The 13,808-nt window shown below is 52.7% G+C and overlaps 1 protein-coding gene and 1 long non-coding RNA gene across 7 annotated transcripts in view; one reads left to right on the top strand and one right to left on the bottom strand.

Annotated features, from left to right (window-relative positions):
* PSTPIP1 (proline-serine-threonine phosphatase interacting protein 1) overlaps positions 1-13,808 on the top strand; it is a 48,008-nt gene that overhangs the window by 16,658 nt on the left and 17,542 nt on the right. The window contains exons 2-3 of one of the 2 annotated variants that reach the window (XM_049905507.1): positions 9,170-9,270; positions 10,436-10,510. The exons of the other annotated variant lie outside the window; for it this stretch is intronic. Coding sequence (XP_049761464.1) covers positions 9,170-9,270; positions 10,436-10,510 — 176 coding nt within the window. The remainder of the gene's footprint in view (positions 1-9,169; positions 9,271-10,435; positions 10,511-13,808) is intronic. 2 annotated transcript variants of the gene reach the window in all.
* LOC126087774 (uncharacterized) lies at positions 7,984-8,916 on the bottom strand. 5 transcript variants are annotated; one of them, XR_007519859.1, is made up of 3 exons: positions 8,834-8,916; positions 8,600-8,677; positions 7,984-8,053 (listed from the first exon to the last, which is right to left on the bottom strand). It is a non-coding gene; the product is annotated as an uncharacterized LOC126087774 (long non-coding RNA). The 5 variants fall into 5 exon arrangements; XR_007519862.1 differs by lacking the exon at positions 8,600-8,677 and adding an exon at positions 8,132-8,209; XR_007519857.1 differs by having other exon boundaries at positions 8,756-8,844.

Raw genomic sequence — 13,808 nt, 5'->3', positions numbered from 1 at the left:
CTACCAGACAACATATAGTTTTATATATATATATGAAAGCAAATGATCTAACTATATGTTGTCTACAAGAGACTTGCTTTAAAACCCAAGACACAAATAGGTTGAAAATAAAAGGATATAAAAAGATATAGTAACCAAAGTAACCAAAAGAGAGCTGGAGTAGTTATACTAATATCAGACAAAATGGACTTTAAGACAAAATGTTACTAAAGACAAAGAAGGACATTTTATGATGATTAAAGGGTCAATACGTGAAGAAGATATAACAATTATAAACATATAGGTACCTAACAACACAGCACCAAATACCTGAAGCAAAAACTGACAGAATTGAAGGAAGAAATAGACAATTCAACAATAATAGTTGGAGATTTCAATACCCCATTTTCAATAATGAATAAAACAACTCGGCAGAGAAGACCAGCAAGGAAATACAAGACTTGACTGACACTATAAACCAACTAGACCTAACAGACATCTACAGGACACTCCACCCAACAACAGCAGAATACACATTCTTATCAAGTGCACATAGAACATTCTTCAGGATAGACCATATGGCAGACCACGAAACAAGTCTCAATAAATTTAAAAGAACTGAAATAACACAAAGTATGTTTTCTGACCACAATGGAATGAAATTAAAAATCAAAACGGCAGGAAATTTGGAAAATTCAAAAATATGTAGAAATCAAGCAGCATACTCCTGAATAACCAATAGGTCAAAGAAAAAAATCACAAGGGAAATTAAAAAATACTTTGAGATGAATGAAAAGGAAAACACAACATATCAAAATTATGGGATGCAGCAAAAGCAGTGCTCAGAGGGAAATTTATAGGTATAAATGCCAGCATTTAAAAAGATCTCAAATTAAAGCTTACCATCCACTTTAGAAGACTAGAAAAAGAAAAGCAGACTAAACCCATAACTAGCAGAAGGAAGAAAATAATTAAGATGTGAGCAGAAAGAAGTAAAATAAAAAACTGAAAAACAATAGAGAAAATCACTGAGACCAAAAGCTGATTCTTTGAAAGGATCACCAGAACTAACAGAACTTTAGCTAGACAGACAAGAAGTACATGACATAAAAATTGTCACCTAGCTCCAGGCCTTGGTGAGAGGCACATGCTGGTGACAGCTTGGGGTATGACCTTCCAGCCCTTTTTCCATGCTATGGTATATGCTCTACATTGTTTGCTTTGTAATACTTTATAAAAACAAGATCATTCTATACATATTGTCCCCAAAATTGCTTTTTTTGTTCAACAATATATCCTGGACATCATCCCTTTAATTGTCTGCAAAATGTCCTGTGGTACGGAAATATGATAACTTATTTGACAATTTCCTTACCGATAAATATTTGGGTTCTTTCCTGTTTTCCATGATTACAAGGAGTTTTCATTCTTGTCTTTCTTTTGCGGTGCCACTAGGTGGGTTTGAACCACCAACCTTTAGGTTAGTTTGCGTCATTATTTTTGTGCACTTGTGAGAGCACACTTGTAGGAGAGAATCCTGTAGGTAGGATTGCTGCGTCATCAGGTGAATATATTTTCAGTGTGCAGACAGATTTCTGGACTGCCCTTCAAAAGGACTGTATTCAGTGTTTACTCCTACTAGCAGTATCTGGGCACACCTGTCTCCCCACAACGTTTGGGTTTCTGGCCTCAGGCTACCTCTTCAGAATCTCTTCCATCTCCTATCAGGTTGCATTTAAACAAGACTTGCAAATAAGTATAACAATTTACCAGCCCACAAGAGCCAAGAGTGTCTTCCCAACTTTTTCCTATGGGCTCTCGGGCGAAAATGGCATTTTTCTCATCTCTTTCACCTTGCAGGAGGGGTTGGTCTTAGAGGGAAAAGTAAGCTTTGGTCAATGGCAGGACTAATCTGAAACTTACCCCAAGAACATGAGTTAGCTTAGTGGCTGGTGGCATTGAAGACTGGTAGATCCTCAAAGGAGTCACATCCTACTTATGCTTTTTTCCAGAAACAAACTAGAAATCTCCAGGCTGTGGCAGGTGGAGGGAGCAGAATGTGCCTTCCCCATAAGCTCTGCTTGTCACATCTTGGTGGGTTCCTGGTGGCTCCCTTCTGCTCGGATTTGCCTGTGGGTAACAGACAAGTGTAAACACCACACACGTGCACACAGTGTGCGGATGTGGAAAGGAATGATGTTGTTCCTTAGCTCATCCAGGCTGCTCAGACACACCTTGTTTGAGGTGGGCTATCTGGAGCTGGCAGACCTGGGCCAAGGAGGAAGGACAATAAATTAATACTTTCTTTTATCAGAATCAGCACGAAGCTGGTTTCTATGGAGCAGAGGTTAAAGATGTCCCAAACGTCCAACTTTCCCAGACCGCCGAGCCACTCTATCATCTCTAACACCAACTACTCCCCCACCCCTCAGTACTCTCCCTCCCGTCTTTGGGTTCAGTAATTCGCTGCAGCGTCTCACAGGACTCGTGAACCATATTTAGATTAAGTGGTTTATCAGGCAAGTAACAGGGTACAACTTGGGATGGGGATCAACTTGGAAGTAACAGGAGCAACTCAGGGTGCAGTTCCTTGATCGGGACAGCCTCTTCTCACCCTTGCCACCAGGCCCTGCTGGAGGCCCCTGCATTTGGGCCCTGCTTGGGGCCTTCTTGGGCAAGTGTTATACCTCTTAGCTCTGTGGGTTGGCAAGCCCCACTGCAGCCATGTGGTGCTGCTGTCTGTCATTGTCTTTTGAGTTACAGCTCCTCTCTCTCTCTCCCTCTTCCCATGTCTCCCTTTAAGGATAGTGAGTGGCAAAACTGACGAATCCCCTGGTTAGAGTTCCATATACCTTATTTGCACGACCCCCACCCCCACAAAGGTGCCATGCACCTTATTTGCATTCTTAGTGAGCAATCCAATCCCATTGGTGGGCCACAAGCACCACAGTTGCATAGTCTCACCCAGTCACTTGGTGGCAGTTAGAAAACCATGGCGAGAAAGGGCATATAAAAGCAATCCATCACACCACAGACACCACCTTGAGAGTCACACTCAGCCCTCTGAGGCTGTGGCTGCAGCCCCCGTGTGCTTCCCTCTCACCTCCCAGGCTGAATTCCTGAGGTATAGAGGGCCTCGCTGCTGGCAGGGCAATGGCAGGTCACTTGCTCTCCTGTGCCCATTTCACAGTCTGGAAGGCCCAGAGAGGACAAGAGATTTTACCAAGGCTGCCCAGCTGATTCCTGGCAGATGGGATCTACGATAAAACCTCTCTCTGTCCCAAGTTTCTCAGAAATCCCCTGATGTAGTGCTTTATATTCTGGAATTCCACATAAGGGAGCATTAGAAAACTGATTCTGCTGCCTTTAAATGTGAGACCGTATGCCCAAGTCCCAGCCCTTGATATGCTATGTATACACTCTGGGCCTCCAGTGACATTTGGGGGACAGGGAGTGGTTTTTTCCAGTCTGACCACAGCTGAAGGAAGAGTCTGTCAGGTGGGGGGGGGGGGGCCAGGTAGGGAGGGGAGTAGGGCATGGAAAGCTACCACTTACTGAACACCCAGTGGGTGCTTGGCCCTGAATTTGGTGCTTTACAAAGAGATGGTAATGGGGGGCTAAGAACCAAGATGTTGGCCTGGGAGACTGAGGTTCAAATCCCAGCGTTGCCCTATGGGTCCCTGGATAGGTTAGATAACCTCTCTGAGCTCCATTTCTCCATCTATAAAATGGAGGCAGTAATTCTTAGCCCAGTACCTGCCTCAGGGTAAGCACTGACCTCCCGTTAGCTATTCTCTCCTGTGCACACTTTTTCATTTCTTCTCAGATCAGCCCTACGTGGTGGGAGCTATTAGGCCCATTTTTACAGGGAGTGAAGTGGAGACTCAGAACAGCTATATGACCTGTCCAGGCCAAACTCTTTCAAGTTTCTCAAACAGGGCCTGGGAGCCCTCTGACTGGGCAGGCCCTGATGGGGCTGGCCCTGGAGGAGATGGGCTGTCAGGGCCAGGAGAGAGGTCAGGCTCCTGCCCCCGCTTCCCTGGTGAGGAAACCAGGTCCCAGGAAGGGAAGTGGCTTGCTTGGGGCCTGGTCTCTGTGGCCTAGCCTCGCAGCCACTGAGAGTGATACGAGCAGAAAAAGGAGGAAGTGGCAGTGGGTACAAAGGCTGCTTCTGTACCCAAGTAGTAGGGCCATGGTGGGCCAGGCCACCTCGTAGGCCTGGGCAATGTCTCACACCTACGGAAGGAAGCGGGCAGGCTGTCCCAGGTAAAGCAGGGCCCCCTTCTCTGTGCTGCTCTGAGGCTGAAATAGGAATGTATTTCCTCCTGCCCAGCTCTCTCCTGAGCACCTCCTCATGGGCCCCTGGGGGGCAGCCAGAGGCCTGGATCCAGCCCCGCAGTGGGAAAGGGGAGGCCCAGGGTTGCTGCACAGCATATCAAGGGCAGGACTTGGGGCCCAGGCTTGGGCCTGTGGTCCCACATCTGGCTTGAGTGGGCCTCCCAGAGGAAGGGGCTACATCTGCTCGCTGCCTGGAACTCCCACTCCAGGGTGCATGTCCCATGGCTGGGTGTGCCTTCTGGCTGTGTGCAGGGTCCAGAATGACCCTGCTCTAGGGAAGCAGTAAGTCTGACCCAGAGCTGGCATCTGAATCCACGGTAACTCAAGTATCACCCGAAATATAGTTCTGATTTGAGGTGGAGAGAATTTTAATCATCTTCAAAAATTACTTTTTAAAAACCATTATTTGAACCTTCATCCATTGCTGGTGGGATTGTAAAATGATACAGCTACTGTGGAAAACAGTCTGGTAACTCCTCAAAAAGTTAAAAATGTAGAGTTACTATTTGATCCAGCAATTCCACTCCTAGGTATGTGCCCAAAAGAATTGAAATCAAGAATGCAAACAGACATTTGTACGTCAGCGTTCACTGTAGTATTATCCACAATAGCCAAAAGGTGAGAACGACCTAAATGTTCATCAATAGACAAATGGATAAACAAAATGTGGTATATCCATACAATGAAATATTATTTAGACATGAAAAGGAATGAGCTCTGGATACATGCTACAACATAGATGAACCTTGAAAACATCATGCTGAGTAAAATAAATCAGTCACAAAAGGACAGAATTGTATGATCCCACTTAATGAAATATCTGGAATAGATGACTGTACACAGACCGAAGCTTATTAGTGGTTACCAGGAGTGGGCTGGGGAGGGGGGTGGCGGACAGGTGGGAGATTCATTGCTTAGGGGACATTGAACTTCTGTTAAAGGTGATAGAAAAATCTGGAAACAGATAATGGTGATGGTTGTACAACATGATGAACACAATACCATTGAATTGTACTTGTGAAGCATGTTGAAAAGGCATTTAGACCTGTGGTTTTGGGGACAGGTCAACCTGGGTTCAAATCCAAATTCTGCCCCTTACCAGTTGTGTGACCTTGGGCGCTCACTTCCCCTCTTTGTGCCTCCTCATCACCAACCTTTTCTTCCCTGTGAAGACTCAGTGAGGTGACGACTGTGATGCTCTGGTGCAGGGTAGCTGGTGGACTCCATAAATGGTGGTTTCACAAAGGGCAGGGCCACACATGAGTTTCAGGTGACAGAGGCTGAAAGTAGACAGGAGGAGGTGAGGGGCCCAGCCATGGAAATGTCAGTCAGAGCCCCCCAAAGAGGAGGACCAACAGGGGAACCTGGGAACCTAGATGGAGCTGGTGGGTGCTGGATGGGAAGGCTAAGACAGTCCCCTGGAGGGAGCAACTCTGGTGCTGGGCCTTAAGTGGTGGACCTGTGGGACTGATTAATTGATTGAGTGGTTGGTTCATCCCTTCCTTCCCTCCCTCCCTCATTTCCTCAACAGCATATCGAGCCCCTTGACTTTGCCCAGCTCTGAGCAATGAGTCAGAACCCATGCCCTTAAGGAGGTGACCTGGTAGGGGAAAGGGGAGGATGCAGGCTGGGGGAGGGGGTGCAGGGAGGCTTTGTGAGCAGCCCCTAGGAAGTCAGGCACTTCCTCGGAACAGCCAGGTCACTTGTGACTGTGGCTCACTCAGCTGCAGCCCCTCCCAGCACTGCTTAGGTCTAAGCAGGGGCTGGGCAGGACTCAGCCTCCAGCGCTCTGGGGACGCGAGCTCCTGAGGACCAGGCCTCCTCAAGAATGGCCAGTGTAGGTTTGGTTTTGCTTTCGTTCTCTCCCTACGGGTCTGGGGCTGGGCGTGGGGCCGGGCGGGAATGTGGAGCATCCTGCTTCAGGCTGCCCTCCAGCCTGTTCCCTGCTCCAAGCTCTCCCATCTTCCCCAAAGGCATCATGGATAACAGGTCCCCTGTGCGTCCAGATTCCTGTCCTGACTCTGCCCCGTGTGCCTGAGGCAGGCCTTCCCCTCTCTGTGCTGCAATTTCCTCCTAGGACTGGGGCACTGGACAAGATGCTGCCTCACAGCTTCTGACCTGGGGGTGGGGAGGGCAAAGGCCGAGGCGGCAGGAAGCTGGGGTCTGCTGCTGGTTAGCGGGCAAGTGGCTGCACACAAGAACCACAGAAAGGGAAGCCTGGCCCAGCAGCACCAGTCCTGAACATTGGGGCCGATGCTTGCCCCAGGATGGGCCTGTTGGAGCCCTGGATGGCCAGCTAGGACCCAGACACCCTGCTTGTCACTCTGCAGGCAGCAGAGCCTGGGCCAAGCCCTCCTCAGGAATTTCTAGGGATACTTATCAAGGAGGGTATGAGCTTGGAGTCTTAAGCATCCTGTCAGCCTGGGGATTCTACTATTTGGAGTTTGCTGAGCATGGGGCCACTTGGGGCCATTTGTGCTGTGTCTGTCCTTCCCTACCCTGTTTGAGTCTCCTTAGACCTTGAAGAACAATACCTTCTCTTCCCAGGACCTGGCTCAAATGCCTCTTCCTGCAGGAAGATTTCCTTGATTTTGATTCCCCACACCAACCCCCAGACCCACATAGCACTGCACCTGCGGGCAGGAAGGGCCTGGGGCAGGGGCAGGGGTAGCAGCTTTTGCCTTTGAGACAGGTTCAAAGCTGTCTCCCCCAAGTGTGTGTGACCTTGGGGAGCCCCACTGATTCTCTGAGCTCTGTGAGTGGGGCTGTGGTGCATGCTGTCAGGGTTTCCATCCCTAGTCTCTGTGGCTCTTTAGGGTCTGTGGGGAACTAAAGACAGAGAGTAGATGCCAAGTCTCAGGGCAGGCTCCGGGTTTCCTTTGCCTGGCAGAGCACCCCTCTCAGACCCCCCTTCTCAGTCTGCCTCTTAACTAGGCGGCCCAGGGTGTGCCCAGGTCCTGACTGAAGCCACCCTCAATGTCCACCTCTCAGGGTTGGTGTGAGAAGACCACCTCAGGCTCTGCTACATTCTATTGTCATTACAGAGGCTGTATAGTGTCACAGTGAAGACCATGGACTGGGGCCAGATTGCCTGTTTCAATGCCAGGCCTGCCATTTTTAAGCAGTGTGACCCCGGGCAAGGTCACACTTCACCTCCCATGCCTCAGTTTCTTCACTTAGTTGAGATGATAGGGTGTTTGGGAGGGTGATGGGAGCAGTGCCAGACAAGTATACTTTGGTGCTGGCTGTTATCACAGATCTTTGGTGGTGAGCCCTTCCTTCTCTTGGCCGTCTGTGTTTGAGTTGAAGTGTGCTGGGCTGTGAGCTCCAATGCCGGGCGCTGTCCCCCTGCCCAGCCAGTAGTCAGGGCTCACTTACGCATGTTTCGTGCACAAACACACAAACTGCCCGCCTGTGTGAACCCAGGTCCTGAGACCCGAGGGCTTGACCTTGAACGGGGGAGATGGAGGCAGACGGGGAGGCTGGGCCCCAGGGACAGGAGAGAGACTCAGAGGAGTCCTTACTGGGCTGTGCTCGGTCCTGCCACCCTGCCCTGCACTGGCCGGCCCGTGGCACTCACCTGTCCCTCTGCCTTGTGTTGCAGTGCAGGGACTTTGTGGCCCACCCTGCCCTGCACTGGCTGGCCCGTGGCACTCACCTGTCCCTCTGCCTTGTGTTGCAGTGCAGGGACTTTGTGGCCCACCCTGCCCTGCACTGGCCGGCCCGTGGCACTCACCTGTCCCTCTGCCTTACGTTGCAGTGCAGGGACTTTGTGGCCCACCCTGCCCTGCACTGGCTGGCCCGTGGCACTCACCTGTCCCTCTGCCTTGTGTTGCAGTGCAGGGACTTTGTGGCCCACCCTGCCCTGCACTGGCTGGCCCGTGGCACTCACCTGTCCCTCTGCCTTACGTTGCAGTGCAGGGACTTTGTGGCCCACCCTGCCCTGCACTGGCTGGCCCGTGGCACTCACCTGTCCCTCTGCCTTACGTTGCAGTGCAGGGACTTTGTGGCCCACCCTGCCCTGCACTGGCCGGCCCGTGGCACTCACTTGTCCCTCTGCCTTGTGTTGCAGTGCAGGGACTTTGTGGCCCACCCTGCCCTGCACTGGCTGGCCCGTGGCACTCACCTGTCCCTCTGCCTTACGTTGCAGTGCAGGGACTTTGTGGCCCACCCTGCCCTGCACTGGCCGGCCCGTGGCACTCACCTGTCCCTCTGCCTTGTGTTGCAGTGCAGGGACTTCGTGGCCCACCCTGCCCTGCACTGGCCGGCCCGTGGCACTCACCTGTCCCTCTGCCTTGTGTTGCAGTGCAGGGACTTTGTGGCCCACCCTGCCCTGCACTGGCTGGCCCGTGGCACTCACCTGTCCCTCTGCCTTACGTTGCAGTGCAGGGACTTTGTGGCCCACCCTGCCCTGCACTGGCCGGCCCGTGGCACTCACCTGTCCCTCTGCCTTGTGTTGCAGTGCAGGGACTTTGTGGCCCACCCTGCCCTGCACTGGCCGGCCCGTGGCACTCACCTGTCCCTCTGCCTTGTGTTGCAGTGCAGGGACTTTGTGGCCCACCCTGCCCTGCACTGGCCGGCCCGTGGCACTCACCTGTCCCTCTGCCTTGTGTTGCAGTGCAGGGACTTTGTGGCCCACCCTGCCCTGCACTGGCTGGCCCGTGGCACTCACCTGTCCCTCTGCCTTGTGTTGCAGTGCAGGGACTTTGTGGCCCACCCTGCCCTGCACTGGCTGGCCCGTGGCACTCACCTGTCCCTCTGCCTTGTGTTGCAGTGCAGGGACTTTGTGGCCCACCCTGCCCTGCACTGGCTGGCCCGTGGCACTCACCTGTCCCTCTGCCTTGTGTTGCAGTGCAGGGACTTTGTGGCCCACGTGGGCTACGAGGTGCTGCTGCAGAGGCTGCTGGACGGCAGGAAGATGTGCAAGGACGTGGAGGACCTTCTACGGCAGAGGTGAGCCTCGAGCTCGGGCTGCTCCGGCAGGAGGGAGGCCTCACTGCTGGTATGTAGAAACCCGACTGGTTTCTGTGTGATGACCTCATTCTTGCACCTTTGCTGAATTCACTTATTAGCTCCAGTGGCTTTCTTGTGGATTCTTTGTGGTTTTCCATATAAAGGATCATGTCGCCTGCAAAGAGAGAGAGTTTTACTTCTTCCTTTGTGTTTTAGATGTCATTTATTTCTTTTTCTTGCCTAACTGCTGTGGCTATAACTTCCAGTACAATGCTAAACAGCAGTGGTGAGAGCAGGCACCCTTGTATTATTTCTGGTCTTAGGGGGAACGCTCTGTCTTTCTCCACTGAGTATGATGTTAGCTGTGGATTTTTTATGAAACCCCTTTAGCATGTTGATGAGTGGGCCTTCTATTCTTAGTTTTCTGAGTGTTTTTTTTTATCACGGAAAAAAAAAAAAACAGTTGCCATTGACTCTGACTCCTGGTGACCCCATGTGTATCCGAGTAGAACTGTCCTCCACAGTGTTTTCCGTGGCTCTGACTCCTGGTGACCCCATGTGCATCCGAGTAGAACTGTCCTCCACAGTGTTTTCCGTGGCTCTGACTCCTGGTGACCCCATGTGTATCCGAGTAGGACTGTCCTCCACAGTGTTTTCCGTGGCTGGGTTTTCAGAAAGTAAATCATCAGGCCTTTCTTCTGAGGTGTTTCTGGGTGGACTTGAACCTGCAGCTTTTCAGTTAACCTTTTGCACCACTCAGGGACTCCTTTATCATGAAAGGGTGTTGGGTTTTGTTAAATGAACCCACCAGCACCTCAGGAAGTAGACAAGCTCCCTTACTCACTCAGCCAAGCTGCTGTCAAAGCACCCTGGCTCCAAAAATTCAGGGGTCCCACTCTCCTTTTTTTTTCCAGACCTAGACTTCCCCAAGTTTGGGGGGGCCCTAAGTGGGCAAATAATTTGATGTTCCTTCAAATGTCCCTGTATTTGGCCAACATTTATTTAGAGATGTGGCTAGGGGCTTACCTTTTGCAAGGTTCAGCCTGCAGGGTGATGCCTGCTCCGGAAGGCCGAATGGTTGGAAGCTCAGGTTCTGCTGCAGAGGTTTTAGGGCCCCGCAGCCAGCAGAACTGGGAGAGTTAGCGTCTACACTTGGTTCTTGCAGGGCCCAAGCGGAGGAGCGGTACGGGAAGGAGCTGGTGCAGATCGCCCGGAAGGCAGGGGGCCAGACGGAGATCAAGTAAGAGGTCCCCCAGCCCTGGGGCTCAGCCCTTTCCTTTGTCAGGCAGCTTCTGGGCCCTTTGGAGGGTTTAAGGCTTCATAGCATGGGGTAGGCTGGGATGGGGGGAGCAGGGAGGGTCTGTGAGCACCAATGCCAGGCACTGTGTCCCCTGCCCAGCCAACAGGCGGGGCTCACTTATGCTAACAGGGCTAGGGCATCAGGACCCTCTTTGGTACCTGGAGGACAATTCTCTTGGGTATTGAGCATTCTGAGTGAGGGTCTCTGGGAGACCAGGCTCTGCGTGTGGGAGAAAATTCAGGGGTCTGAGTGCCTGAAATGGGCTGGGGGTGCGTGGGCAGGAGGCCATCAGGCCACAGGAGCTTGCCGCTCAGCATCCTGGGGGGCCTCAGGTGCATCTCTGAGAGTCCTGAGGGGCGGGCGACAGCATCGGGCACCCAGAGCCCCCTGCAGTGTTGACTCAGCCTGAGCTTCAAGGAGAGGCAATGTGGTCGGAGATGGGGGCTGGGAGGGGACACATCTGGGTCCAAGTCCCAGCTCCTTACCCACCTGCTGTATGAACTTGGGCTGGTCACTAAAACTGTCTGTGCTTCCACTTCCTTGTCAGTGAGAGGAATTGATCCTCAAAGGATTAGCTAAATCCAGACTTGGGTCAGCCTGGCTCTGCATAGTTGTTATTATGGAATAGCTGGGGTTCTCTACCCGTGGAGGTCTGGGTCTATGTGTGCAGGGGCTGGGGTGGGGATGGGGATAGGGTAATGGGTTTCAGGGCAGCTGAAGGAAGAACTTTCTAACATGGAGTGGACGAGCTGCCTTGGAGGGTATGGGCTCTCCCCTCTGGGTGAGGATTGAGCCAGGCAGAGGATCAGACAGGGTGCTGGACCCCAAGTCCCCAAAGAGCTCTGATGAGCATTCGCATCCTTCCTGGGGACCCTAGGCCAAGCCCAGTGTGTAGCTGCTGTAGCACCTATGCCCCTGGAGGACAAGTCTCACTTTGCCCAAGGGAGATGGCCCCAAGCTGTCAGTTCTGAAGCCTGAACCAGGTGCCTCATTCGGGGAACATACGACACTCTCTTTGGCCTTTCCAAAGATCCTGTCTGGATCCTGTTTCTCATGGGGAGCCAGAGAAAATAGGAGGAGGACTGGAGGCAGTGGTGTGAGCCAGGAGAGATTAAAGCCCAATGCCCAAAGGGTCTGAATGTTGGCCCAGATTATGCACATAGCCCTAGGAGGGAGAGGCCTGAGCTCGAATCCCTGTTCTGACTTTGTGAGCTGTGTGACTGTGGGCAAGTCCCTTAACCTTTTCGTGTCTGTTTCTCATTTGCCCACTTGGTGAGTTGTTGTGCAGATAAACAAGAGGGCAGCATGGAGGGCTGGATTCGGGCTGGGCAGAGGAGGGCTCAGGACATGTTTAAGGAATGAGTGGAAGTCTGCTGGGAACCGCCTTTGTCTTCCCCAGGGAACTGGTGCCTAGCGCTCTCTGCTGGAACTAACTGGAGACGTGGAGGCAGGGGAAGGTGCTGGCTGTGTGGGGTGGGGAGCATGACTGAGGAGGAGTACCTGCCGACCTCCCAGACTCCCAGGCCAGCCAGGAAATGAGACCATTCCCAGGAAGACAGAGGACCTTATGGGGCGGGAGGAGGGGGGAGGATTCAGACGCTGGGAGGGTGGAAGCGGGTGTTGCAGGCGGGACTCTGAGGCATTCTCAGGGGGCTGTGAGTCACAGGGAACTAAAACAAGGAAGGAGAAACCACCAACAGAGAGAACAAACTGAGACGGGGGAGCCAGTGGGCAGTGTGAGGGGAGGAGGATGCAGTATCTTGCCCCAGGTGAAGAGATATGAAGTGGCCAGGGCGAGGCTCTGGGCAGCCCTGATTCCCTGCATGATCATGGGAGGCTGAGTGGGGAAGGGTCTGCCCTGAATTATATACTGTGTGACCTTGGGGCGATCACTCCTCCTCTCTGAGCCCTCGGTCCTCAGCTGTGAAAGGGGGCAGTCGAAATGATGAGCAGAGAGTGCCAAATGCACCGGGAATGCTCAATAAACACAAGGGTCTTTATAGTCTCACAGACCTCCAGACCCCACCCCTTGTTAGTCAGGTAAATTGGGGTCACCCTGGCTTAGACCTGAGAAACCTGACTGGGCAGCCTTGGCCATTTCTTTTTGGAACCAAACCCTTCCTGGCCCAGAGCCAAGGGCCCTCAGGACAAACTGCAGGCGAAGCTGGAAGCTGGAAGTCCCTGGAAAGGGAGGCTTTAATCCCGAGTGGGTGTTCTAGTGGCAGAGGCCCAGGCTGGGGTAGGGAGCAGAGCCGGGCTCTGCCTTTCTGCCTACTGAGGAGGAACTACAGCCTGGGCTGGGAATGCTGGGTCCCACCACTCAGCCAAACCTGAAGCAGGAAAGGCAGAACAAACCCCACGGTGGGTCCCAAGTCCACGGCTCCTGTTGCCCCTGCAGCCCAGCCACAAGCATTCCCAGATCAGGTGGGGAGTGGTGCATGAGAAGCCAGCACTCCCCAGGGCTCACCATCAGGTTGGGGTAACCAGAGGAGCAGGGCAGAGCTGGGGGCTGGGGAGAGCATCTCCTTCAAGGGAGGGAGGGAGGGCAGGTGGAGAGGAAGGTGCAGGGCCACCTGCATGGACAAAAGCTCAGAGGTGGGAAAGTGCAGTGTACATCCAGAGCCAGTGAACAGCAAGAGTAGGAGCTGAACCCATCTCAGTTCACCTGCTGCCTCCCATAGGGCCATGCTCCCTGCAGCTCCCAGCTTAGGTCACTGTACACAGTAACACACAGTGTTCCTGTTGACCCAAGTGGCATACACTAGGGCCTGGTGAGGCCATTCAGTCATTGGCTCATTCCATTTGCATTCTCTGCATGCCGAGTGTCTGTCATCCACCCATTTAGTCGCCAAGTATTTGTGTGCCATGCCCTAGGCTGAGTGAGGGTGAGCCAAGAATTTAAAGAAAATAAAACTTCATTCTCCTCCCCAGTTCTGTGCATCGGAACCTCCCTTCAGGGTGCTCTTATGCCCCACCTTCCCCAGGAAGCCTTCTGGGACAACCCCAGTCTTCCTTCACCCTCTCTTAGACCAGGTCCCCCCATCCCCATGCCAACTTGGAGGGCTCTTTGAGGGAGGTGTGAGTGACGGCCATGACATCTTGGGTTACTTCCTCATGGCTGAGACTCATGGGTGTGTGTCTTGGGGTTGGCCCACCCCAGGAAATGTGGCCTGGAGGGCCCATCTTAGGGTGGAGCGACATACCCAGCCTCCCCTTGGCCTGCAGCTGATCCCCTAGG

Source organism: Elephas maximus, chromosome 13 (genome assembly GCF_024166365.1).
Source record: "Elephas maximus indicus isolate mEleMax1 chromosome 13, mEleMax1 primary haplotype, whole genome shotgun sequence".
NCBI classification, from domain to species: domain Eukaryota; kingdom Metazoa; phylum Chordata; class Mammalia; order Proboscidea; family Elephantidae; genus Elephas; species Elephas maximus.
This window is presented reverse-complemented; position numbering and strand designations above follow the sequence as displayed.